We start from the raw sequence: 27,988 nt of genomic DNA on the forward strand, positions 1-27,988 counted from the left end.
CAGGCCTCACTGACAGGCTGCTGTCGGAGGCACTCAGAGCCACTCTGGTGAAGCTTCCAAAAGCCCCTTCGCTCTGGTGACAAATGACAGGAGGGAATGGCCAGGACCTGTGCCAGAGAAAGTGTAGGTTGGATATTAAAAAAGGATCTTCACCTAGAGGATGGATGGACACTGGGACAGGCTCTCCAGGGAAGCAGTCACAGCACCAAGAAGCGCTTGGACAACGCTCTCAAGCACATGCTGTGATGCTTGAGGCTGACCTGCTCAGGGGCAGGAGCTGGACTTCGATAACATTTGCGGGCCCCTTCCTACTCAGAATATTTTGTGATTCTGTGATTCTTCCAGCCGGCCTAAGGAGGAGCCTGGGCTCAGAGGGAAAACGAGAGCTTTCGAGTACCGCGGCCCACTAGCACTGAGGCCGCCGGCCCGGGTGGCTCGGAGGCGCTGTGCCGCCGCCGCCGTGCCCGGTAGGAAGCGGAAGGGCCGGCGGCGCCGGGAGCGGGCCGGGAACCGCCGGAACACCCGAGGGCCGCTCCCCCGCAGGGGGCGGGCTGAGGGCAGCCGAGCCGGAGCGGCGCCGGGTCGGGGCTATGCTGCTGCGCCTGGTGCCCGAGTTCGAGCTGCGGAGGGACGTGGTGCCCTGGCTGGCGGAGCGGGGCTGCGCCGCCGCTCTAGGTAACTCTCCGGGAGGCCCAGGAGAGCCCCATCCCTGCGGCCGGCCGGCCCTCTCTCTCTCCGGCTGCCTCCTGCCCGCCCGCCCGCCCGCCGAGGAGCCGGCTGCGGCGAGGCTCCCGGGTGCGGGTCCCCGAGAGACCCCCGGGTGCCGGTCCCCGAAAGACCCCCGGGTGCGGATCCCCGAGAGACCCCCGGGCAGGTCTCCAGCGGGAGCTCCGGCCGCGGGGGCCGGGGATGGCGGCGGGGGAGCGGCCCCCGGGCCCCCCTCGGCTGGGGCTCGAGGGGAGCGACCCTCGGGTGCCGGGGGACTTGAGGTAGACAAGTTTGCTGTTCTCAAGGAATTTCTGACATACCGAAAACACTTCTGCACATCTACTACACTCCACAGCTTGTTTCTTCCTACTTCTTCACACGCTGGGGACTTTCTCTTTTTTTTTTTTCTCCCCTCCGCCCTTCCCCCTCCACCGCTCCCCTCCGCCAAAAAAACCAAAAAAAAAAAACAAAAAAAACACCAAACCAAAAAAAAAAAAAAAAAAAAAAAAAAAGTGTTAGCATTACTCCCTCTCCCACGCTACTCCCCTTTCTTGGGAGGAAAAACCCCACAGCCTGAACACTTTGGTGTGTCTGGTAAACGAGTGCTAGTTTAAAATTAGATGCAGCGTCAGCTGTCACGGCACCGTGCGATCGCCAGCATAGCGAGTGCTCGGGGTAGTGGTTGGAAAAAAGTGACCTCCCGTGTTCTTGGCACTGTGGCTTTTTGCTTGTTATTCATCTGCAGAGCAGCTGGCTCAGTTCTGCTTTTCAAAATCTGATGAAAACCTGATAATAATAGTAATAATAATATTGTAATAGTTTTTGCTTCAGTAGAAATACCATCGACAAGTGTGATGAACGTGAAACACCTTCAGTTGTTTTTACTTTACTTAAAATACTTAACTTATTTCCCGCATTGAGGGCCTGTTATCAAATAGATTCATAAGATTTTTTTGGTGACAAACCAGAAAAATCAGCGTGGAGAATAAGAGAATGATTTACCAAGCCATCATTTAAAATGATCCGTTATAAAATACTTCACATTTTCTACATTTACTGAACAATTATTGAAAAGCATACTGAAGGGATTTGAGGTAAAATGCTGAAATTCTCCATGCATAATTGGTTAATCTATTAATTTATCAGTTCATCAGTGATGAATTAAGAGATAAATTAATATAGATGTTAATGGCATAAGGGTCTCAAAATGGCACTGACTTGTGTTTGGGAAGGAGAAAATTGTATTTTGTCTTTTAAAACGTTAAAATGAGCCTTCATTCAGTAGTGTCCCTGGTAATACAGAATCGTAAGAATCTACTTTGGAGGGTGTGTCTGATCAAATATCAGCTTTGCTTCATTGCATTTTAACTTACCTGTGTATAGTGACTTCTCCCTCATGCAGTGCTGTCATTAGGAATGTGAAGGTGGGAGGTAGGGATTTGAAAAGATTAATTTAAACATCAAAGAAATATCTAATCACAGAAAGCAAGTAATTTTTAGGAGCCATGGTACTTTTGTGTCAGTGTTTTCAGATGTTACTTATTCATATTTATTATTTTCTTTCCTAAGGACTTGAAAGCACTTGCTAGCATGTGAGAACTGCTAATTGCGTGAGAGCTGGGAGTAGCTGTGATGATAGGAAGGGAGCAGCAAGCAAAGTGAACCAGCCTCGTTCTCTTTATTCCACTTAATTTGGTATGAGCTGCGTATAACGGCCTTCAGGAAATCAAACTCTGCATTCTCCTGATTATGTTGGTAGAAGCGCTGTGCTGGGAAGGCAGGCTGGGCTGGTTCTTTTGCAGCCCTTCATTTGCTGGTCTCAGCTGTGGACATGAGGAAGAAGTTGTAATTCTCTGTGCAGGGTTTTACTGCAGGACTTTCCAAGGGCAGAGACCATTGCCACTTCTTTGCCTCCATGTTCCCACTGACTGTTCTCTTCAGAAGAGAAACTTTCTTCTGACACAGAACTTTTTAAACACCTTTAAGATGTCTGTGTTTTATTGACATGGAGATTGCTCATGGACCTTCTTCTCTACCAAAATTCTGTGCTGAGGAAGTATTGTATGAGAAAATGTGGAGACTGTAATATGCATCTTGAAAGTTTGAGGTGGTCGTTAAGTTCCAGAAAGCTTTGAATAAAAAAAAAGAGTATTTTGTTATCTTAGACTCTCCCAGTTGTCACCATCTAGCCCTAATGTAGTGTACTTGTATTGTATTGTATTGTAGTGTACTTTGAGTGATCTGAAACCAATAGAAAGCGATGTGTTGCCCAATGTACAAGAAGGGTTTTCATTGTCCTCCCACAACAAAATGGAAAATTTATTATCTTCTGATAATGCTTGAAAACAGTTTTTTTTTCTTATCACTGCAAGCTCTACAAGCCAGTTTATAGTATCAGGCTTGTTAAACTAAGTTTCACTCAGTGTCTTCCTTCTTTCAACACTCTGTGATAACTGCCAAGTAAATAGTGTCAGACTTGACTAAATGCTTGCAGAGGGTTGTGGAGAGTTCTTTATGTTGATGCTTACTGAACTGCAGGTCACCTTTATTGTAAAATTGAGACCAATCATACAGCTTCAACCTTACTAAGGGCAAAATTTCCACTTCTAGTAAAAATTCCATTGGAGATAAACATATTTTTGATGTCTGTGGTGATTAGAAAACATAAAAGCAGCATCAGGGAAGTATGCATTTTTCTCTACTTAAATACAATATTTTATCCTTTTTTTCTGGTGGTTTTCTTTTTAATTTGTACTGCTTTGTCCAGATATGCTCTTCTCTTTCTGTGTCCATCTTTGCTTTCTGCTCATTTCCATTTTAAATATACGCTTTCATTCCCATTCCATATAATTTTGTGTCCTGCATTGTTTAGTTCCCTATACTTGTAGGTAGGTTGCATATCTCGCTATATGGTATTTAGTCTTGTGGTTCTTTGGATTTTGGTGGGGTTTTTCCTTTATTTCTTTCTTTTTGCAGGTGGATGAGGGGCTAAGAATGACACAGAAGTGGTGGTGTTGGTGCTGTAGAACTAATGTCTAAAGATGTAGTTTATTTTCAGGCTTTCCTTTGAGATGCTGAAAAGGTGTGAGCAAATGATATTTTCCTTGGGCTAGTTCTGTAGTGTCCAGAGGACTGGAGTATGGCTTAACTGTTTGAACCCCATGTTGTGTATAGTGAATAAATGCAAGGGCGTAATTTTGGTTTGATTTGGTTTTTTTATTCTTTGAAAAAACACATTCTGTTTTCATAATAAAAGGTAGTGATCATTAGAATCATAATTATAATGAAGAGGTAGGAGTTTACAAAAATAATTTTTTTCTTGCATGTTTTGACATTCCTTAACTACCTGTGTTAAAGTTTATCAGATTTAAATCATGGTGTAAGAAGTACTCTCTCTTTTTCCAGAAGGGAGCAATTTTGGCGTATGCAAATATGTATTTACAAGTAAAAATGTATTTAGCATATTTGCTTAAAGTGTGCATAAATTATAGGATTAAACAGCTGAAATGAAAATCCTGTGCTTTTTTGTACTTCTTATTTCAGACACTTCTGAGAATTCATCAGCACTCTACGTTGTAAATGTTGAAAGAAATGGAAAAGTTATTTATACCTGGAAGGTAAGTCAGTCTTGGAATTTAATAAAAACAAAATTGAGAATAATATTGTATGTGAATCTAATTGAGTTCTTGTAGTTTAGGCTTTTTTTGCAGTATTTGTTAGGACACGGAAACATGACTGATTACAATCTGGGGGGTTTGGGCAGTGGGAAAATACCCATCTCCACTTCAGACAAAGGTTAGGAATGATGAAATGAAGAGTAAAGTACTCACCTGATTCCATAGGGTTTTTGCCTTTGATTTTTTGCTGGCCCAGAATCTCCCCATGCTGAAATGCAATTTCTTTAAAACACTTCATAAGCAGCGCATAATTTTACCCTCAATTTTTCAGTGAAGCCTAGCTATTAAATTCATATGCAGTGCTTTAGTTAAAAATTTTATACTAAATTGTCTTAAGAGGCCATTTATCTAACACTGTTTCTGCATATACGTTTTCTTTAAGATTCATCCATAACACTTTATTGCAAGTAGTCTGAAGTAACCCCTGTTTATTTGATGTCTTGAAATATCTAGAGCTGGCTTCTTAACATAGGATTCTGTTCTCCATGGTGTATGTTTTTAGTTTTACTTCCAAGTGGGTTTTCTAATGGTTTTACAATGTGAAACTTTGTCGTCTTCTTATTGTTTGTTTGATGAGACAAGCTGTGCTTCTTGACTGTGCAGCTCAGAGGAGTCTGTAGATCCAGCTGTATCCTCCAGGATCTTGCTTCTTGAGTACACATATGAGATGAGCTCCGATAGAGTAAGGGTGCTTTCCCCTCTGGCTCAACAATGCTAAAACTCTCCAGCTCCCCTAGGGTTAAGGGAAGAGGTGAGGCCTTCATCAAGGCTTTAACTCTTACATGGTTTCACTGTGGGTGGATGTTTCCTTTAGTGCAAGCTTAGGGAGGGGAGTCTGTACAAGACAATAGTAACCATAAAAACAACTCTAAAGAGTGCGTCAAATTTTGGGTTTTTTTTTCATTGCTTCAGACTCTAGAAGACTTAATGCAAGTAACCATGTAGCTCAGCAGGAGATCTGGTACTCTGTGAGTGTGGTGTTGCTGCTTTCTAGCACCTGTGGAATCTCACACTAAGCTTTTTTGGGCTTCTGACAGTCTAACTGCCTTGTATGTTCTTCAGGCTCTTGCAGTTGGCACAAGGGATGAGTTGTAGCTCAGGGTTCACACATCTAAATGTAGGTGTCTGCCTGCATGCCTGTCTGAGCTCCCTCTGCAGTCTGTAGGGATCTAGTCAGAACAGTTGGTGGAGCTTAGGGAACTGACCACTTGTAGCTTGTTCTTTGGGAGAAGGTGGATGGTGTGGAGGATGTAAACTGGACTGAGCTGGCCTAGCTTGTTTCCCAATAGACACAAATAGAAAACAGCCTTTGTCTTCTAAGTGAGAGATAGTCAAATGTATTCTTTGTGAAACCAGGGGAAGGTGGACACTGAATTTTATTTTAAAGCTTATTTTAGAATATTATGTTGTACTGTAGTTTTGACAGTGTCTATATTTTGTGACATTAATTATTAGTGTAAAGGAAGATATTTTTAACAGAAGTGAATTTTATTTGTAAGGTAATGAAAGAATCTTCAGAGTGCACATGAAAACAATTGTCCTAGTTTATGGGCATTGATGTAGTTCTGTTACCAGTCTTGTAAAGTGTATTTTTCCATATCTAAGTAAGATGGTGTTAACATTTCAGACACACTTGAAAAAATATAGTTATTTGTGAAAGCACTTGCTTAATCTTAAATTAGGAGGCCTGGAGCCTGTGTCTTAATATAAAGACATTTTGTTTTCCTAGTTTAAATCAGAAGTCAAAGACTTTTGTCATTGCCACAATAATGAGACACTCAGAAATAGACCCCTTAGGAAGCGAATACTCAGGCTTTTGTTTCAACTTCACAAGGCAAAATGCCATAAATTTGTAAATAACCACAGATCTCTCCCCTCTCCCCCTAAGCAGTTAAAAACAATGAAGCTCACTGTGGAAGTGGAAGCCTGTGTGGCTGGATTTAATTTCAGTAGTTTAGCAATTTAGTGCCTATACCCAGAGAACATTAATACACATCAGCTTGATTTGCTATCCAGTATATGCTGCAAAGCAGAATTTTCTTTTTCTAATACATTTGGAAAATTTAAGTATGGTGAAAATTAAGAAGTTGTAAAGTTTTGATTTGTAGTCCCAAACATTTGTAAGTGCCCCAACAAAATCATTGTTTATTAATTATCAATAAGATAACTAATATAAGATAATAGAAAGAATATGTATTATGTCACTCTTCAAAGGCAGAAGGCTAAGGGTGAGCTTATAAAATACTTAGCCTTCAAACAATCACTTCTTGAAATCCTTTTTCCAGGCTACAGCCAGATCACTGGGAGCTGATTTTTGGTGATGTTTGATGTTTCTGTGCTCCCTTTTGGAGTAATGACCCACCAAGTTGGTGAGGTTTGGAATACCAGCCTTAAATCTCCAGGGGCCAGAGCATCCCTATTGATTCTTGTACAGACATCTCTTTTCCTGGCCTTGTTGCTGGCAACTAAAACCAGTTTAGAAGCAAAGTGGGAGAGAGGCATTTGGTTTATGCAATGGCTTGTGGGCTGAGGATTTGCCACACTTCAGCTTTACCCCATGTGTTAGTTCTAAAAGGAAAAAATAAATCTTTGTTCTCTTGGAATTAGAATTTGCTTTCTTGGAATTAGATAACTAACTGCCTGGTTATATATAGGACAGGGAAGTGTGTGAGGATGTGTGCCAAGGGGCAGGGAGAACAGGGAGGTAGGAAAAAAACAAACCAGTGTTTAACTTTCTGTATATTTATATTGCTAGAGCTAATTTGTTTCCATCCATAGGGAAATCAGAGAAGCACTCACATTGGATTGTATGATCTTCAAACTAAACAAAATGAGGTGAGACCAATACCAGGTTTCTCTCTGGTGATGACAGTGCCGTAGTGTTTCAGATTTTGATGCTTTGCCACACAGTGTGTTATGTCTTTAAGGAATCTATCCTTGTTGGAAACAGAAAAGATACTGGAGAAAGTATTGGAATGATTCTCAGTAGTGTTAAAATGTACCACAGTGTAGAACATCTGAAAGACATGAGAGTAGTAAAGCATCATGTCTGTAATCTTCATTTCTAAACAACAAGTTCTTTCCACTTTTCTTCACCTTGCACATGTATGCCAAGAAGTAAATGTTTGGAGTTTTCTTTATATGTGCATTCTTGGTCTGTTCAGTGATACCATTTTAAGAGATTATTTTATTCTAAAATGGAACATACTGCAATTCAGTAACTAAAATAATGATACCAGGTTTTTGAAGGTGTCCCCGTAATAATGTGAAATGAGTGAAATTTTGTATTTACATAAAAGTCTGCTATGCTGCTCTAGTGGCAACATAGAGCTCAAAAGAACCAGTGAAAAACAAACATGAGAAAAAGGAGAACTGTTATAAATAAAGCTTGAAACGTGGCTCTTTTGGGCATGGAAAGATAAAAACTGTGGGACAGCAGTATTTTTCTAAGGAGAAGTAATTAAATAGTTTCCTTTGTGGGATTTGAAAAAGCATAGTTATTAACATTACTGTATTTCTCTGTAGCACCTTTATATGTTTGAGAAGAATTTGCACATAATAAGCTGTTCAATCAACAGTGAAAGGACCTTATTGGGTAAATATGTGTTTTATCATTAAATTTTCTTGGTAAAGATTTAGTTTAGTAGGATGATACATTTGGGTTTAGAATTACTTACATCTGTTTTGACCTATGTGTTGCCCACAGCAGTTTATGAATTTCAGTGCATCCATCATCAGATAATGTAGGTAACAACATAAAGACACAGCTGTGACAATATTGCTGTTTAATTAAAACATCTAAGACACACTGCCCCTTTGTTCTCTTTCTCCTCCTGCATTTGTGTATACCTGCTACATCTAGAAGAGCTTCTGATGTTCCTTTAACATGTGTTTTTGGTAAAAGAATTGTGATGCTCATTCTTCAAGGATGTTTAGTAAGATTAACGTAAAGTATGCACACTCACTGTGGTTGTGTTGGTGTTTTCTCCCCCCACAGCAGTCAGCTTCTGTCAATATACTGAGGAAGAAAAAGCAAGTCAGCTCTTACAGTCAGGTACTGCAAGTGGATTTTTTAAATACTGTTTTAAATATTGTACCTTTTTGCTTTCTTTCTCACGTAACTTCTGTTTAGAAAACAAACTTGTTTGCATAAAAGAATGTTATCTAAAACCTGTTCTTTTTGCAGTATCCAAGTACTTAACCTTGCTAATTGAAATTCATCCCATTAATAATGTGAGAGTCCTAAAGGCTGTGGATAGCTGTGTTCGAGTACAGGTAAAGTATTCAACTAATCTAAAGATAAGCCTTTTAAATCTGCTTTGCTAGAGAGAAAACATGGCTTAGTGCAGAAATATCTCATCTTATCTTGCAACTGTTACAGAGATAATGTCCCCCTGTTTCTTTGGAGAAATAAAAAATAAAACTTCATAAAATGTTTGGTATAGAATATTTCTCCAACAATGAAGGCTGCTTTTTTATTTCTCTTCAGTCTTCCGAAGTTCACAATTATAGTGACTGGTGACTATTAGTTTGAAATAATAGATATTTTTATTAATTATAATTAGTGTGTCTGATTTAATTTAAATATACTTAAATATCCAGCTAAAAACACCCCAAAACATTTTAGATGAGTGTTCTAAACTACTTTGGTTTTTACTTACTTTTGTGAAATTTTCTGTATAGTTTCTTTATCCAGTTGAAGGCAGAAATGCTTCTAGAGAAAGTCGTCTCTTGCTAGTTTCAGAAGATAAATGTGAGTTAATATTTTCAAAGTACAATGTCATTCTTTTACTTCAAGATGATTTTTATAGATTGTATTTTTGGTAGACTTCTATTGGTTAAAAAAAAAAAGGAAAAGGAAAGGTGTGGGTTATTCTAGGTATTCCAAAGGTCTTTCAAAAACTGTATAATTTACCAGATTTTTTTCAATGTTAACAGAATAGCCATCTTTGTCTACGATTTCTAGCTTAGCTCTTGCATTCATCAGTTATCTTTATTTCTAAAAAAGCTAAAATAAGCTCCTTATAGCTGCCTACATAAATTCAGAGCAAATCAGTTGACTGAAAGATGTCTTTAACATGGGAAGTAGGACAAGACTAGAGCAATAGTTCCTTGGATTCAGCTAATATTGCATGTTCATCTTAGTGTCATGGCAGGGAGTGGATAAAGGTGGACACTTGGAAAAGACTGGGTTTTTCCTTCTTATTATAAAGTGAGATCTCTTTTCCATCCCCTTGGAGAGGCCCTTCTTCCCTGAGCTAGACACCAACCTTGGGTAGGTGGACTTAGGTGGACAGAGCTAAATCAGAAACAGAACATCTGCTGGGTGAATGTTGCCCTTCTCATGCAGGCCAGCTGTGGATAACTTTCAGGAGTTTTGTGTGGGAAAGGACTGTGAGGGGTATTTGTGTTGGGAAGTGAAACAGGTCAGGGATAGTCTTGGACATGGGCATGCAGCTCTGTAAACTCTTGGTTGGGCACATTCCAGTCATTGCTATTGAAGCCTGTGCTGTGTTGATGTGGGCAGCTCAGGAAAGGGAGAGACTCCAGGTCTCTGTGTAAGCACCGGTGCTCATGTGTCACAGATTTCCTCTTCTCTGAGTTGAACTTTCCTGGCCCTAGTGTTCTTACAGAATTCTAAGAGGTGAGCTTGTTTCATAAGCTGTATAAAAGCATTTAAAAATACTTGTTTGTATTTTTTTTTTTATTTTAAAGATATTGAACACTTTGACATTCATGTTGTTGCAGAAGAAGAACACAAAGTGGTAAGATTGAAAAATTTTTGGGCTTGAGGTTCTTTTACTTCAATTAATTTAGTTGAAAATTTTGAAAGTTTATTTAGCTTTATAGTTGGGCAACACTAACTTTATTAAAGAAAACATTGATTAGTATGGCCATCTATGCAGGTAACCACAAAGCTGATTGAAAAACTTTACACCTTTTAATTTATGAGGACAATTATTTATTTCACTGAATTTGTTATATGTCACTGAATGCTTCTGTCTGTTAGAAGCTGGGAGTAAACATAGTGTTTATTCATTTTAAAACCATTTAAAATATTTGCAACCATTTCAAATGCTTTCAGATTGCCTTCCTAATTTTGTCTATTGTGAGTCTGTGTGAATCCAGTAGAGGATTCACTTAAAAAAACAAATGAACAAAAGATGTAAAACTTAGATACAGTCTGAGTACAGTGAATGTCCAATCTCTGTTTTCCCTCATCTCTTCTTCTGTTTTTAACATGAATTTGTCATCAACAAATTGTGAATGTTCTGCTTGAAAGACTTATTAATGAACATTTGTCTAATATAGTAAATAATTTTGTCATGAAAACCAATGTTTTGTGTTATGGAGGTAAATGTAGGCTTTGAAGGAAAAGGTAAGGACCTGATTTTTGTCCCCTTGCAATCTTTCATGGTTTTCTCAATTTATCATGGGTTCAAGCAGAAGGATTTTATATGCTAGACTACAATAGTGGAGTAAAGACTTAAGTATAATCAGAAAACTGATTGGTCTGATGTCCTTCTGACAAACAGATTTGTTTTGTTTGACATGAAATCTCCCCACATCATTCAACTGTGCATGTACACAATCCCAACTGTTTTCTACAGTTCTAGCCTTTTCCCTACCCCAGCTCTCTCACTCACATGGCTGAGACTTTGCATAGAAATCTCTTTTGGAGCTGACACATATCTCTTCAGTAGTTAATGTAGCTGATTCTGAACTGACTGTGGTATTTCCCTCCTCTCTGGGGAAGGGTGCCTCTGCTATTCTTTGTTCACATTGAGCAGCTTAAGTGGTGAATTTCTTGCAAGCAAGGAAGACTGAAAGCAAAGATGAAAACTGTGCTTCTGATCTCTTTAAACTGAGCACCTTGCACACACCAAAGGTGGGCCTCATGCTGCCGACAGGGAGCCTGTTCCTTCCAAGCTCCTGACTATTTATGACTCTTCTCTCACTGCTTTTCTCTTTAAAGCACAGACTGTGCATAATTGTTGCAAAACCTTATTTGATGGGTTCTAATGTTTTTATTCTTTCCCTGTAGGTGATTCAAAAGTCAGGTCAGCTTCCAAGAGCCAAAGTTGTAGATGACCTCGTTTGGGCACAGTGGGATATGATGGAGCAAAGACTCTTCTACATTGTTCCAAAGGTGAGCTGAAAGTCATTCTTGCAGTTTTGTTCCTACTTGTCTAGTGATAGTGAAGGTTTTAGTGTGTGGGGTAGCAAGTAGGGGTTTGTTTTCATTAGGATGGTCTTTTTTGTTCTTGCCTCAAAAACCTAAAGCAAAAGCCAAACTTGCCTTAGTTGCTGTTGTGCTGAGTACATTGCAAGAAGAGTGGTGGTTTTAATGCTTTGCTTTAGAAAGGTAATTTACTCAAAAATATCTAAATCTATCCAAAACTGTTGTGAGTATAATGCCTCTCTTCTAGAGAATTCACATCTAGAAAGTATTCTGTGTGCAAACTTACTGAGTGACCAAATGAGGACAGGTTCTTGGCAAGAAAGAGTTTGGATTTCTTATTTTGTCTGAGGGACTATTTGCACTTGATGCATTCTCTGTAATTAAAATAGGATTTTTTTTACTCTTCTTAGCCACTAAAAGAGTAAATGTTAGGAAATAACAGGAAGTGAACTGTGATGGAGAAATGTATTTATGTTTTTGATTCTGAGATACCCTTTTTGAACTGACCAAAGTAAGATACAATTCTTTTTTGCCATATAGGTAGGTATGGAAAACATTTTTTAACTTTCTAAAAATTCTAAAATGTGTGAGACTGTGTATTGCTGTGCTTAAGTGAGAGCCCACGCAATTATATATGATTGGCAGATAATGATCTGGGACAGGAAGGAAGCATGTCGTAGTGCTATTGTGAGGGGTTATATGTGGTTTTAAAATACTTTTGTCCCCTAACTTCTGCATATCTGTTAGCAAAGCAGATTGAATGTGAAGAATGGTGCTGAGTATCCAATCACTTCTCAGTCTATATAATATGCTTTCTTACTTACAAAACACATCCTTTTTAATTCCAGGAATCAAAGAGTACTTTAAGGTGTGTCCAGTTTTATCCTGATGAAAATTTTAACTCAATTGTAAGTTATTAGTATTTTATTATATAGTGATTTTTAGTGGGATGTAATTATGTTTTCCAGGTGCTGGTACAGAGATCTGTTTGTCTTTTTCATTGTTGAAACTTTTTCAGAGGAAAACTGGAGTTTGTTTTTCCATTAGTTTTTTGGGGGTTTTTTTGCATTATTTTCTTGTTAAGAATATATTCAGTCAGATTCAGATTTTGCCACATCAAGGTAACTTTAGTGGAATTACACATTTTTTGACCTAGAAGGCAGTAAGTGGCACTCATGACATTATACTGATCTTACACTCAGTTATTGAAAAAGCAGGCTTATCAAGTGCAGTAGACAAAGAAACCATGTACGGATTTTGTGTCAGTTTAAGCGAGACAGGAATGTTTGCTGCAGACAAAGTACAGAAAACAGAACATAAAAATTACAACATGTAATTGTTATTAGACCTTTGTCCCAGTGGCTGAAAATTGCTGCACTGCAGGAATTTATTTTCTCTTTCTAAAAAATAATCTGTTTTATGGGGGTTTTTGAAGTGACTGTAAGGGTTAGAGGAAGATAAGTAAACTTGTTAAAATGTTTAACCTGCTGAAATGTGACTATGACACATTTTACAGGTCTGAAATGCTAAACATAGTATATTGGCCACTGTAAAGAACAGGTTTGTTTTCTTTTTTGTTTAACAGCTGGAATCACACCTGGATATTGCTGTAAATGACACACAATTAAAGTAAGTTGTTTGTTTTTTTTAATGTTTTGGCTTGCTTTCCTTTTTATATACATGGTAACATTTTACAAACCCAAGTAAAATTTGTTCAAACCACAGTATCTTTGTTTGCAGTTGCCTACATGGTACTGGAACATGAGAATAACATGAAAATTGTGTCCAGACCTCCAGTTCTTATTCTCATCAGGGTCAACTATAAAAAGTAATTTAATTTTTGACTGCTTCTTAGTGCCATTTAAAAAAATTATTTGTCTGAAGAGCTAGCTATAGGTTAAACCTTCTGAGTATGCTGAACCTATTTAAATTAATTTGCTTTAACCCTGGGCATGTTGTAATGGTGATGTCAAAATTTCTATCAAGGGAAGCTCTGCATTTTTAATTGCTGTTGCAAGTTTTATTGGGCAGTTAAGGTAACCAGTAGCACCTTTTTATAGCCTGTGAAGACACTGCCTGTGCTCTGTTCTCCTCCAGCATGCTCTTTCCAGCAGTCTGCTTTCAAAGACAAAGATTTGTCTGATTCTTTGTCTGCCATGCACATGACTGCATCTGAGCTTATCTCCTGAGGGCTCCCAAGGGGAAAAATATAGTCAGGAGGGTTTAACTCTCATAATCCTCATCTATCTTTACATTCCAAAAGGCCCATTTATTTTTGTGAATAAAAAGGGAGGCCAGAGCTATTAGGCCAGGTATCAGTAGCTGAAGGTTAGTTGAGTTCCACCCTGACCAAGCTGTGGCTCTTGGAATGTCTCAGTATTGTGCATAAAGCTCAGCATGGTACTCTTGCATGTGCAGGTTGCCCTATAAAAGGAGACTGTATCCTCTTACAGTTGGTGATGAAAGAACACAGCTAAGAGCTTCAATGTAAAAACTTCAATACTGTATTTTACTTTATTTTATTTTTTTTTAAAAAAATACTTTCTGGAAAAAAATACAGCCAAACAGAAAAACCACCCTGCTGCATGTTTTGCAGGGTGAAAATAAGCATTGTAGATTTAAAGATATGTAAAAACATTAAAGCACAGGCAGCATGAGACTGAAAATATCATGGTACAACAAGTTTGATGTGAGTGTGATTTTGTGCTTTTCTTTTCAAGTATTTACACTAAAAGTAATGTCTCTGTTGCAGATTAAAATGCAGCTTTATAGACATGGGCTATAGAGCTAGTCTGCAAAAGCTTTGAGTTATTAGGTGTCACAAGTATTTGGATTTCTAGTATAGCATGAGCGCTTGCTTTCACTTCAAAGTATAGGAATGGTTGGACAATGCAGTAAGTGAATATGAAGTTGTCAGGTGTGTTCAAAATTGTTGGATAACAGTTGGATAAGCAGTCTCGGGATTCTTGTTTTTAACAGTGTTGAGCAAATAGGTTAAAGCCTAATTTAACTTTCATTACAGAGCAATTGATTATAATTTAATTAGTATATTTCGGTTATACAGTGACTGTTCTGGTGATCTTTTTGTTGTGATAAGTCTCTGTGGATGAAGTGATTTACTTAATGATCTTTATTTGCTCATAGACTTGTGAATTTTGGATATGATTACTGTCAAGATCAAGATGTTGCATCTAAATCTTTGAACCTTCAGGTCTTCACAAGTAAAGCAGGTAATGAATAAATACAAGTATGGTCAAAATTACTTCCACTAGTAATTATCATGCAGTGTAATCCTAATTGATTACTGAATTTCTTCATAAAATATTGAAAAACACACAAAAATACAAACATTTATAATATGAGTATGAGATTTGTATTCCTTTAGAGCTTACTTGGCAGGTAAATGTGAAGGGAGGGAGAAGGCAACTGAGCTTTATTTGTTTTAATAATTTTTTTATCTTCCAAAAGCTGCAGTGAAGTTGAGCTGAAGTACCCAGGGTTTTATATATCAACACCAACAACAAAACAGTCACCCAGAAGTTTTTTGATAGCCCAACTTCAAGGAACTGGTACCATGCTCTCCTCTAGTGAAATCTCTCAGTCTAAGAACACCTTAGCATTTTCCTGTCAGTTTCAGAACCCAGGAGGTACCAAAGCATGGCTATGTGTTACTTTAAAGCAATCTAATGTTAAAGCTAACCAAAATTATGTTAGAAAGTAAATTCAAGGACAGTTTTGTCTGGGTTTCTGATCTAGTATGAATTTGTGTTAAAGAGTGGACATATGTACACAGAGCATGTGCAATGCAGTCTTTAAGAGCTTCATATTGCTGTTAGTATGTGGTGTTTAGAAGGTCCAAGTATGTGATACTAAACATGGTATGTGCTGCTCAAGGGTTTAGTATATATATATGATCCCTTAAACCTAAAATGTTTCTTAAACCCTTTTTGGAGTCTCCCTCAATCCTAATGTATGCCATGAGCTTTTTTGGATTAAAAACTGGTCTCAGGAGGTATCTTCATCACAGCTGTTTTCAGCTTCTGAATTAGACCATACAAGCAGACAGAGATGGTGTCTGTTTAACCTTTGAATAGTCAGCAGAGTTGTACAGGGAAGTGTTGCAAGAGAGCCTTTACCACTCCCTGAGGCCTGCTGTGTGCACCAGTGAACTGCTGAGCTGTCTGCACTTGTGCTGAAATGACCATTAGTGCAAATCGAGTGAAATACAGTTTCCTTACATGGATTTTTTCTTACTAGGGCAAGCTGCATGCTTATAAAGATTAGAGGGAAGGAATTAGAAGCAAGAGAAAGTCAAGTTTCCATCTTTCAAACATAGATTAGGCTTTTTCTCTTTTAGCAAGACAATTTCTTATATAAACAGCCTGCCCAATAATGGAAAATATTATTGATTTGTATATATGTTTCCTTTTTAAACCTGTACTCCTCTGGGGTTTATTTAGATTGAAACACCTCCTTGAGTTTAGGATGAAATTCAGTCATCCTCCAACAAGACTGTTGTTTAGTTACTGTGAAATAAAATGGTTTTTTCTGCCTGGTGACTCAATATTTAAAGTCTGTGTGGAACCTTTCACAGGTGCTTTTCATTGCACTACTGTAAAACAGATAATTTGACAATTGAACTTACTAAATGAGATTGCTGGATATGGCTTTTTCTTGAATGTTGTTTAAAACTGAGGACTTGCACAACCCATTTCAGGTAACCAACAGTTTGGAGCAAGTTGTTTTGGTGCTAAAACAGTATCTAGTTGTTGAAGAACACTGTGGGTAATCACACTAAAGGTTGTGCCTCAGTGGTGATTTGCAAAACTGGACTGCAAGTTCTTTGTGGTGCAGACTGTGCCTGCTGTGGGACTGCTAGCACACCTCTGATATTAATGTCAGTATCCCTTCTTGTATCACTTGGACATCCCTGGCTAAGGATAATTGGCAAAACTTCAAACTGGAATATTCCATGCAATTTCCCATGTAATAAAACTGTTACTGGCTCCTGCCAGTGTGAACTCTGAATGAAATCACTTCTCCTTTCTCAAACTTCTGTAGCAGAAAAGTAGTTCTGTTTCTTACACTCAGCACATTTCAGATGAAATCTCTCCAGATAAAAACCCCATGTAATTCCTGAATAGCTGAGACCAAGCAGTTTCAGTCTCAGAATTAACTTTGCATGTCCAGAATTCAGTGGTTACTGGATGAACACTGCACTGTTATGTTTTCTCTTAGTGCTTCAGAAATATTTTTCAATTAAATTTGCTCAATATTAAAATAAATGCAGGCAGTAAGTGGTCATAGACACTGGATTACCGTCACTTAACTATCTGCCTGAAATTTAGGCATCTGGACTGTTTCTAGAGAGAAATAGGCATCTCCAGAGGATGATTCAATCCATATTTCTTTGTTTGCTGAATAGGGGGTCTAAATGAGAGATATTTGGATGGCTGAAGTTAAGTAAGGAAGGTCCCTCCTAAGTCAGTAAAAGTAGACAAAATGCCCTGGTGCAATGTTGTATTTGAGTTGTGACATTTGGATGCTGTGTTGAGATGGTGTTACAGCCTCATGTCTTGAGTTTTTTGCTTGAACAGAAATGAGGAATTTGTACCTAAAGTTTCCTTGGGAAAATACTTAATGTCTGCATATTATAGGTGACTCTTACAGTCTCAGTGGGTTAACTTTGTCAAGTGCCAGATTTGTAACTGCTCTTTCCTGAAACGGAGCAGAACTTAATTTTTAAATTCTTCTTTCTTTTTTCTTTCTTTTATTTTTTTTTTAAACCTTTGTGGTAAAGATCTTTTTTCTTTTTTATTTCTGGAAAGATAAGTGTCCATCCAATATATTCTCACTTGAGTCTTCTTACCTTGAGGCATTCAGCTACAGCTTTTACTGTTTGCAAATGATTTTGAAATGGGTAGTTGGGAGACCTGGCTCTACATACAGGTGCAATAGGCTAAAAAGCTTTCCCTGCAGCAGCACAACCCAGTTCTAATTTGCAGAGGGCTCTGCTAGGATTAGGAAAAGAGTCTGTGGTGTATTCTCAGTCTCTGGCTGTTCTGCTGGGATTGCCAGGACTGTGTCAGATGTAGCATTGCTTAGACACCTGCTGGTCTGAGGCTGCCATGTTTCTGTCTGTATTAACAAAGCACTGTTTGTTATTTCCGGTTGTTTGTAGCTCAGTTTGTTGACACATGGACCAATATTGTTGAGTTGAAATATGCACATCCTATTTATGGTCTCCCATAGCTGCTGTTTCTGTGGTCAGCTTGCACATTGCCCACTGACACTTCAGTCTGAACACGCTGGTTGGCATGTTGTGCAATTTACAGAGCAGTGTGCACAGAAGACTCCAGCAGACAAGAACAAAATTTGCAGTGCTGGAAGGGAGCTGTTGATAATAAAACAGCAATCCAGTGGGTTGCTGGAACTTTTCCAGTCTTCCTCATGAGTTCTGATGCTGCTACTTTAAAAATTATGCATGTTCTGAAAGAACCCAAGTGCTCTGGCAAAGTGCCCTGTCTGTTATCTGAATGACTCAAATATCCAAGCAAAACTGCATCAAACCGTATTCAGTGTGCTAAGAATAAGCAGAAAGAAAAATCACATATTAAGAAAGCAGTTACCTTCCCCAGAAGGCAGAAATGTGAAGTGTGTCAGCCATATCTATATCACAGCTACAGTACAGCCTTGTGGTGTGAAATACCAAGGCATTTAATCAAACAAAGTAACTGGGTAGCTGTGCTTTTTTTGTACTTGTGCCTTTTCCATTCTGTACCATTTTCTGTATAACTTGTGTACACAGCCTTTATTTTTTACAGAGCAATACCTGTATTAGTATCATGTTCTTTTCATTTTTAAATTGTAAACTTTCAGTAAAGGTATATGGTGAATGGTCATATTTATGGACAAGCTTTCCCAATTGTATTGGGATAATGTAGTTTGGAAGCTGTTTCTAACATGAATGCCAAAGCATCAGAGTAAGGGGATTAAAGTTTTTATATGAGATGAAAACAGGGCTACTATCCAGTGGGGTCAAAACAGAACCTGTCTGATGAAGAATTACTCTGGGAGTGGGAAACCTTCCTGTGTGCAGTATCCTGGCTGAAATAAGCTTGTCCCAAGGACTGACTTTTCTTCTAAAAAGGGTATTAGTAATTCTTTGGGCTGGAAAGGGGAGAATTAACTATCACTTCTAGTGCGAGAAAGCTCTGGTAGTGTATTCCTGCTGCTGACAATATGAGATTACTTGAAAAGCAAATAAATGGTGTTTTACTATGTTGTTGAGCATATCTGATGGCTGCTGAATACAAAATATCTGGATTGACACAGTCTGTGGAGAGAAAGGCTTGATCAGTTTTTTGGCTGTATGATTTCTCCTGGGGAGTGCTAAAATGTACTTCCCCTGAAGGGAAGAACTGGCCATGACAGGACCCAGGTTTCCATTGTGCCAGATTGCCTCCTCTGTTTTTTCATGATTTTGTTACATTAGGTACATGATGATTAAATTATGATATATATTTCTGTAATCTTTACCTTTTTTTCAGAGATTATCTTTAGTTTCTAATTTGAAACAGTCTTGATTTGGTTTTGTGCGTATAAAGATGTCTAGATATTCAGCTGGATAAGTGAATTTTATTTTCCTATTTTGTCTTTTTAGGAGGCTTGTGTGTGTGTTGTAGTCTAGTCTCTGATATTCCTCATGAGATCATATATTCCATATATTTTTTACATAAAGGTAAGACTAACTTGTTAACTTACTGTACTTTATTTTGGAGAATGTCAGTGCGCTGAGAGAGTCACAGAATGCCTTTCAAAACAAATAACTACCAAAGTCTGCAGACAATAAGCTACTGTGGCTGGTGTTTAAAGAGAGCAGCTGCCTTTAGCTGCAGAGTTGATTTTCCTGCTGTAGACTTCCTGCCTGATGCTGAGTGAGTAGCTTCAAACCAGTGGCCTTGTAAATGGTTATTAATTTGGTCCCTTATTTCTAGCCAGACTTTCCGGCATGCTGAGCACAGACATCAATGAAATCTGTGGGAGCTTGCAGGTGTGTTGTACTTATGCCATAAGGCATTTGTATGGGAAATAGAGCCAACAGCTCTTAGCTTGAATGTCTGTTTAGAATTCGAGTTCAACATGTCATTTTCACAGCAAGAGGTGCAACACCCACTGACTAAGAATAGTTGCTGTGTAAGTGGTGCTCTAGCTCTTAAAGTTAAGACCTTTGTTTTTGTTTTAAAATAGTAAAGGGTATTGTTTTATTCCCATCAGAATACAAGTTCTCGTTATCAAGGTTTTCTTATTTGATATATGTACAAAGAGGGAAATTATTTCTCAACTGAGGAGCTGCATAGTATGGAGTAACTGTGTTCAAGTGCACAATGTGTCTCTGTTCTACCTTAACTGCTTTATTGTGTCAGGATGCTTCTCATATGTCAGAGCTGCACATATATGTTGTTTTGCTGCTGGAATATTGTGGGATTGAGTGAACTACCTTTTTTTGTTCTTGAAGGCATTAACAAATTGGAAAAAGTCCTTTCTGGGTGTGACATGCTGTGCATTGCACTGCTGTGAAGGGCTGATTTCCCCACATGCACCTGATGTGTAGCCAAAGAGTTGCTGGATTGCTTGGAGCCAGCCATGGCCCTTGTACATCCTGATCTGTACTAGGAAGAAATTGAGGATAAATATGGTGGCATTGACTAGCTAAGTCTGAAATTACCTCTGTAGAATGGAGTTGTTTGGTGCAGAGCTGTTTGTGGGTTCATGTAAGATTCATCAGTTGTACAAGAGAATTTTAATAATGGTCCTTCAGTGGCCCACAGAAGCAGTGGGTCCATAACTCACATTTTGGAGTCCATAAGCCATATTTTGGAGACATTTATGGAGTTTAGTTTGTTCTGCAGTCTCTGTAATCTTGGCTGGAAGCTTCCCACCCCTGTTAAAAGAAACAGTCACTGTAGCATAAATGAAGTCACGATGTCGCAGTTGAATTCTGCAATGCTGGTTTTAGCTTGCATGTGCTCATGCTGGCAAGTGACAAAGTGGTGATGGTGAGTATACTGACACATTGCAAGCTAACTTCAGTCAGTGTTTTGTATGAAAATCTGTATTTTTTGACACGTCTGCATCTTTAGTTTTGCTGTTGGTGACTTTCTCTTGGTGGTCCTGTAAAATGTGGATCTTATAATGTGGATCTTATAATGAATTTACATGAATTATTAAGTAGCATCCTGATCATAACACAATTAGTTAATATAATCTTCAGCTTTTCTCAGAGACAGGGGAAATTTGAGGGCATTGTGTCATTCTTACTGGCTGCCAGAAGTGTGGTACAAATCTAGATTAAAACAACAGCTGTGCTGATGCAAAGCCCATGCAAACAGAGCAGATATGAAACTGGCCTTTGTATAAACTGAGCTGAACTAAATTAGAGCAATAGCACATGTAGATAAACAAAGTGGAAATTCTTTAAAGCAGTTGAAAGATTACCAAAATGTGAAACACAGCTATAAAAAGGATTTGTATTTGGGTTTTTCTGGGGAAAAGGTATTTTGCTTGCTAGCTTGCTCTGGGATGGAGTTTTTCTTTAAACACAAATGTAGGCTGTGCAGTGCATGACTAGTTTTCACACACTAAAGAACTGCACTGTGTAGGTGTCAGTCTACTAAGTGTGCAGGAGCTCTGTTTAGGATGGATTAAATCAGTCTGTGCAGACAACTCCATAAAACAGACTCAAAATATCCCTGTTTGGGGCTTTGGGCACTGCTGAAGTTTCTAGCTATAAATTCATAGGTGGATTGTAACAAATTATGTTTATTGTTTGAGGTTTTTAAAGTTTTATGGTTTTTTCCCCCAGGTTACAGCAAAACTTTTACAGTTTCTCTAGAAAGAACAGAATCTCATGAATTGAAGGAAGTGGCGTTTATGAATCTTGGTAGGTTACTTGTGTTACTTTCCTGTGTGATTGCCATTCTCTGTGTAGTAGGGCTGCACAGCTAGAGAAATTGCTAACTCTTCTGTGGAAGGAAAGGATTTTTCCTTGACTTTAGGTAGCAGTGTTATTTTGCTGCTTTGCCTCTGCTTGCCTTTTGTATTTGGCATTTGATATTGCAATGCCTCACTATTAGTAAGCAGCTTCCTCTGAAATTGCCTCCGAATGGCTGAGTTCTTGAGTATTTCAAGTTTCTTGAATCCTCTCCTGGAAACCCAAATGTACTGCTAGTGCTTCCTGTGTTAATACAACAGTAGCTTTTAATTAACTCCTTTTATATTTCCTAGATATAATCAATTCCTCACAGAGAAGTGGGCCAAGTTGAGAATCATTTGAAAGAGCCTCTTAAAGCAAATAAGTGATCAAGTGCTAAATTGACCACTGTTGTTTCTTTAAATAGACTATTATGTGGCTGCTTATTTGCCTGGCCAGTTCCTGCACCTCCTGAACGTTCAACATCCTGACTTGCTGTGCTATAGTTTATTTCTGACAGGTATAGTAAAACTGCTTTAAGTACTTTCACTGTTGTTGTGAAAACTTGTTCATACCTCTTTACATGAAAGTTGTGTTTCTCAATGTTTCCTTGTTGCACAGTGTTCTGACAAAGGAAGGATAATGAAAAAATAAGAATTAAATTTTTGCTACTTTCCATTTTAGAAAGAGAAGTTGAACTAGCATTTCATACTTTATATAATTTCATACTTCTTGCTTGTTATGAAATGGAAGAAGACCTTTCACTGAATTTGAAATTTTCTTCTTTGGTTTCACAGTTTCCCTTCCCCCAGTTTTGCCCAGGGTTCTTGGTACTCCACTGTTTTCAAATTTCACATGAGATGTAAATTTGATTTTACATTTCCTTCCTCCAATTGAGTTGCTCTAAATGTGTGTGTTTGGAGGGTGTGGGGAAAGGAAATCTGTGTTTCCTTCACCTGATCAGGCTGATGCAATTTAATTTAGTCTCATCTGAAATGCGTGTTACTTCATTTCCAACAAACACATCTTGTGGGAAGTGGTTTATTTTTGGAAGTGGGGTACCTTTGTTTGAAAACAGAAATCTGTTGTTCTGATTGGGTGAAGGAGACATAAACTGTGGAAACTGGTGCAGGGGCACCATCACAGGAAGCTAATACCTTTTTTGTACTGTACTGAAATACTGTCCTGCTAAAAATGAGTGGAAAGCATCACTGCTGGATGGTTGGCCTGATTTCTCTGATGCAGAGTCTGAAATACAGTACCTGTATGGTACCATGGTGTTGAACACTAGCATAAATGAAATGGTTTTGGTCTGATGCTTCAGTGAATAATGATAGAGCAGAACCTTCTTGTTCTGGCCATTGGGACTGATGGCAAGAGATCCACCAATAGAAGTTTGTATCATGACTCTGCATGTGAGCAATTCTGACCTGCACAAGCTAATAGGTGCTAATTCTAGTGTTGAACTTGTGCTACTGTCCTTGTGCTGTGTTCCATCACATATACTCTTACTTGCTTTGGAACAGCATTGTGAGCCTCAAATCTATACCTTCTCTTTGTTAGCAATAGGGAGGGAGAGAACTGACTATGGACTGTGCTCCTTTCCTGCTTTCTTTATGGAGCCGCCACCATTCCTACTCCTCTTCAGCATAACACCAGGGCAGGTAGTGCAAGAGGCAGACTCTTTCTTACTGCTGGAGGCCTAGGAGTCTTAAGAATAATACTGGTAGCAGGCAGATTTTATGTTCTTACTCCTTTTTGTTCTCAAACCAATGTTCTTTAGGTGAGGATGCAAGAATTAACACACTACAAAACTGTTCCATCCGGTCCCCATGGGTGTCAACAGTCCTGGCCTGTGATGCAGGAAGTCTGTACAATGTGAGCATCAGTGACAGTGCCTTGCTGCAGTTCCTACAGAAGAGCAAACAAGACTGTGAGAGACTGGCAGCTCTGCATTGTGCCCTGCTCTACTTCCAACACACAGAAGACATGGAAATGCAGGTGGGAAAAGAACCTCCTCTAAATATTTTTCTGGTGACTGATGCCTTATACAAAGCAGGAGCAGGGCATGAATGGTATCAGTCAATGAGAAGTCCCTATTCACCTGGCAGTGCCAAGAGGCTCCTCAGCTGGGCAGCCCTAAACCCCTTTATGGGTCTAGGCTGTCCTGAAAACATTTGTATCAATCATTACTCCTTGCAAAATGTCAGTACCAAAACCAAATTTTCTGTGCTCTCTTACAACACTTGCTTAAACAGAGAGGTGTGACAAACTCCCTGTTCTCATTCTGACAGATTATTCGATGGATTTCTGAGAACTTGTCAACATGTCATTCTTTTGACCCCATTCAAGAATTTATCATTGGTAGGTATTTCTTTTCCTGCATACTTCAGTTGACACTGAAGGAGAGGCAGTACAAACTGACTCTTATTTCTGAACTTTTTGGTTATGATTTGTGTTAACTAACCTGCATTTTGTGGCATTAAGAGACAGTATCAGTAGTTTAGAAGATACATAGACATCTCAAAATCAGATTGGCAGTAAAGCTTTTCAAATGCATTCTTCTGTCTAATGGAACAAATGGATTTATCATTTTAGGTCTCTGGAGATTGGTTCCTCAGCTCTATTATCCTCTAGCTCTAGCCCAAACCATTTTTTTCAAAAGGATTTGGCTTATCATGATACTCTTCTAATAGCTGGTTTCTCAGTCTAGCCAGTGCAGAGTCTTTGTACAAAGGACCCCTGCAGTGCTGAGCTGTAGCCAAACAGCTGACCCAGCCCTGCAGCCATCTGGACTTCTCTTCCTCCTTTTGTGCACAGAATGGGACCAGTTCCACTATGGAGGAAGCTGTTTCAGAGACAGCAGCAGGATTTGTCCCTAAAAAAGTGTCAGATAAGAAACAGTGACGCCTACTCTTGTTAACTGATAGTTTGTACAATCTTGCCCTTGTAAATCTTTTTCCATTACATTCAGCCTCCCTGTACTGCAGAATGTGTCCAGAAATTCAGAACCTGGATAAACTCCTGCCCTACACATCACTGCATGACTGGATTGGGGTAAGATAACAGCTGGTACTTTAATTAATAACTAGAGGGTCTGGTTTTTTTATCCCTTAGTACAGCCTATAGCTTGTGTGTCCTACCTTTCCATAGATATGCTCCAAACTGATACCTTTATGCCTGTGCTTTATGCCTGTTTTAGTTTTCAGAGTCTTACCCTTTTTGGTGTTTTCCATGAGTCAAATTTTTTGTCAACATATAAAAGCATTTGCAAAACCAAGAACAGTTATTATAATTAAATGGATGGTTAAATATCTCAGTTTTCATAATGAAGTATTAATTTATTCCTTATAATATGAGGTTTATGAAGAGTAAAGAATACATTTAACCAGCAAAATCATGCAGTTATTTCCAGGACAAACAGATTCAGTAGAGTTAAGATTTTCAAGTAAGATTGCAGAAGTAAAATAATTTCAAGCAAGACTTTACAGCTAGAGCAAATAATGTCTTAATTTCTCTGCTGTGACCTTGTTCTAGTATGTTGTTTTTTTACAAATAAGGGTAGAGTTTTGGCTACCTAGATAGTTTCACAGAGGAAATGGGTGATGGAGATTCATTTAGATGCCCCATGTTCTATGCTAAATTATAAGACTATAAATAATTTGTGTGTATTTATAGGTTGTCCCTGGAGTAATATGTGCCACAGACATTATTTCTCTACCTGTGTTGGAGGTAAGTTCCAGTATGAAGCCACATTTGTATTTGCAGATTAGTAGCTGCTTTTTTTTGGTGGGTTGGATGTATAAATATTAATGCAGCAGCGTCTCCACAGCCCTATCCTAAAATAGATGTGAACAGAAAATTGCCCGGTTGGAAATGATTAATGCATTTACTAAAATATCAGTTAATCAGACTCAAAAATGGTTGGGTTTTTTTCCCTTGCTGAAGACACCTCTATTCAGCAGGGAGGATTATCCATGAATTAGTTCTAGTTAATCAGATTGATGCCACTTTGCTTTATGACTTTGGTAGCTGAAGGCAGAGGTGTTATAACAGACAAGTACGGTTTTATTTAATATATATTATTACATATTTTTATATAATAACAGATTATTCTATATTCTATATAATATAATATAGAATATAATAGTACATATTATTATATATTAATTTATAATATATAAATATATATGTTATTTATATATTTTTATATATGTCTACACATGCCTACTTTGAGGGCTACTTCATTATGCTGCCATTGGTGTGGATGGTTTGTGACACTCTCACTTTGTTTTGTCCAGAGCATCCTGTGATTGCACTTAGGTCAGGGCTTTGACTACTAAATCTAGGCAAATTCCTGCACAGCCTGGAAAGGGCAGTGGGTGTATGGGGAGTAAAGGCTGTTTGGGTAGGAAATTGTACTTTCCGTTGAAAACAAGATGAGTGATTCTTCCCAACTTCCCATTCCACTCTCTCAGCTTCAGTTTAGAGAAATTCTTGAAATTTTCCTAAGCACTCCCCTACAAAATCTGAAAGAGAATTTTAATAAGCAGTTGGTTGTGGAGAGCTAATGGAAAGAATGAGGAGTTTAGACACACCAGCAACACATAGGATTATATTCTGGACACGTAACAATGTTGTTCCATGTAGCTCTTTAAAGATGTGCTTATAATTAGTCATAAAGCATCACTGTTCACAAAACCTTTTAAAAATCAGTGAAATTGCCCTCTGCTCTTTCACTCTGCAGCAGTGCATCACGGCTGTGCTGCACAGATTCATGGGGTTACTGTCAAGAATTGGGCTTTGCATGCTTTGCTTGGAAAGGCTGCCCTGAGAACTGGGACACCTGGGAAAATCAGATCTTGAGAAAATTTGTGTGCAGATAGTCCCTGTAATTCATGGAGGTCAAAGTTAGTGGGATTGAATCTCAAGCCCCTGGGGTGCATGCCTTCAGCAGCTATACTTCCTGATTGTGGAACTCATTTCCTATTTCTGTCTGAAACCTAAACAGATTGAAAAGGTCAGAGTTGAGCTAAAGACAAATATTTCCTGCTACTTTTGACAGCAAATTGCTCTGACTTTTGCATGAGGACAAAGATGCTAATGCACAGGGTAAGGTTTAATGCTCTGGCTGTTTTGTACCACACCAGTGTCACAAACTCCTCACAGCTTAAGTGGTCAGTTGGTGTTTCTGTTGGTGCATATTGTTGGCATCCGACCCTGGTGACAGATCTGGTTCTACAAGTAGTATTTCTGTTGCAGAGATTTTATGGCATTTCAGAGAACTGTTAATTGTTACTTTGAGAAGCTTTTTGGAGTTCTCAATCTCATGAGTTGTGGAGAGCTTTTGGGAGGGATATGTCCATATTCATATTAAAAAATTGTGCTCTTTGGGTATCAGGTGTTTTTATTACTACATTCCTGTTCATCAAGATGAACTGAGAAAGGGGGAACAGTTAGTCCAAAAGCTCTACATAAGGTTTGCAATTAATAAGTCTAATTTTTCCCCCCTTTTTAAGCACAAACCAAACTTGCAGGACTGCAAATAAGTTCAGTCAGAAAGGGAGAAGGCAGGAGGAAAAAGAGAAATAAAGGAAATAGGAGGAGGTCCAGGGGAAGAGTGAAAATATATAGTGCAAAAAGTTGACAGAGCACCAGGAGAGTTTCTCCCTGTGCTGTGCTGAATCCCTGGGCTGCAGAGTGAAGTTTTACAACTCTCTCTGAATGCCAGCACTGCTGGGGAGACACAGCACTACAGTCCAGAGAGATGTGGACCTCTTGAAGGCAATTGTCACCCCACATGTTTCCTAAGGGGTGTAGCAGAGAGTTCTCTATCTTCAGTTAAAAACCCACTACTTAAGAAAGGCTTCATGGGAGCTTTTCATGATTGCGAACTGGTAAGGCCTTGCTTTGACTTCTGGTAATACAGTGTCTTTTAGGTGTCATACTTAGGTGTTAATTCTTGACTCTCTAGAAATGTCTCCCAAATAAACAGCTGAGATGAAGAAGCCTTCTCTATCTAGTTCTTGCCCTGATGATCCTCAAGAAATAATAGATTTAATTGAAAAAATCCTTTAAACTTTTGACTTTTTAATGAGATCTAATACAATGTGTCTTTCTGGGATTAAAAGCAGACAACACTCAAGTCTACCACTTCCTGTTAGAGATTTCATATAGGAAAGAAAATTGCTCTCTTGCTTCCCCCTGCCACATATCCAAGTCCAGTGTGGTCTGAACACAGTTTTGCAGTAGTAGTGCTGTTGCATGGATTGGTCACTAGATGATACCCTTATGCTGTTTTTAATATTTCTCTGGATTCATACTGGTAACATTTAGGCAACATTCTGCAGTAGTAGGTTGGAGATCTCATGAGTTAAGTCCAACAGAGTGAACATATGGTACCATATGTGATCTTATTTTGCAGCTGCTAAATATAACTAATATGAA

At 38.6% G+C, this 27,988-nt stretch overlaps 1 protein-coding gene across 3 annotated transcripts in view; it reads left to right on the forward strand.

Moving 5' to 3' along the window:
• The first annotated feature begins 509 nt into the window (after nt 1-509).
• The window catches only part of GSAP (gamma-secretase activating protein), a 45,061-nt gene continuing 17,582 nt past the window's right edge, over nt 510-27,988 (forward strand). For 2 of the 3 annotated variants that reach the window (XM_015627890.2, XM_033514659.1), the window contains exons 1-19: nt 510-675; nt 4,252-4,325; nt 7,164-7,220; nt 7,911-7,980; nt 8,383-8,439; nt 8,572-8,660; nt 9,069-9,138; nt 10,101-10,150; nt 11,431-11,535; nt 12,417-12,476; nt 13,154-13,197; nt 14,713-14,798; nt 19,232-19,309; nt 21,434-21,511; nt 21,969-22,061; nt 23,325-23,542; nt 23,836-23,905; nt 24,516-24,598; nt 25,220-25,273. In XM_015627890.2, coding sequence (XP_015483376.1) covers nt 591-675; nt 4,252-4,325; nt 7,164-7,220; nt 7,911-7,980; nt 8,383-8,439; nt 8,572-8,660; nt 9,069-9,138; nt 10,101-10,150; nt 11,431-11,535; nt 12,417-12,476; nt 13,154-13,197; nt 14,713-14,798; nt 19,232-19,309; nt 21,434-21,511; nt 21,969-22,061; nt 23,325-23,542; nt 23,836-23,905; nt 24,516-24,598; nt 25,220-25,273 — 1,521 coding nt within the window. In that variant the 5' untranslated portion in view covers nt 510-590. The remainder of the gene's footprint in view (nt 676-4,251; nt 4,326-7,163; nt 7,221-7,910; nt 7,981-8,382; nt 8,440-8,571; nt 8,661-9,068; nt 9,139-10,100; nt 10,151-11,430; nt 11,536-12,416; nt 12,477-13,153; nt 13,198-14,712; nt 14,799-19,231; nt 19,310-21,433; nt 21,512-21,968; nt 22,062-23,324; nt 23,543-23,835; nt 23,906-24,515; nt 24,599-25,219; nt 25,274-27,988) is intronic. The other variant, XM_015627891.2, reaches the window with a different exon arrangement.

The sequence above is a fragment of the Parus major genome, chromosome 1A, assembly GCF_001522545.3.
Source record: "Parus major isolate Abel chromosome 1A, Parus_major1.1, whole genome shotgun sequence".
NCBI lineage: Eukaryota > Metazoa > Chordata > Aves > Passeriformes > Paridae > Parus > Parus major.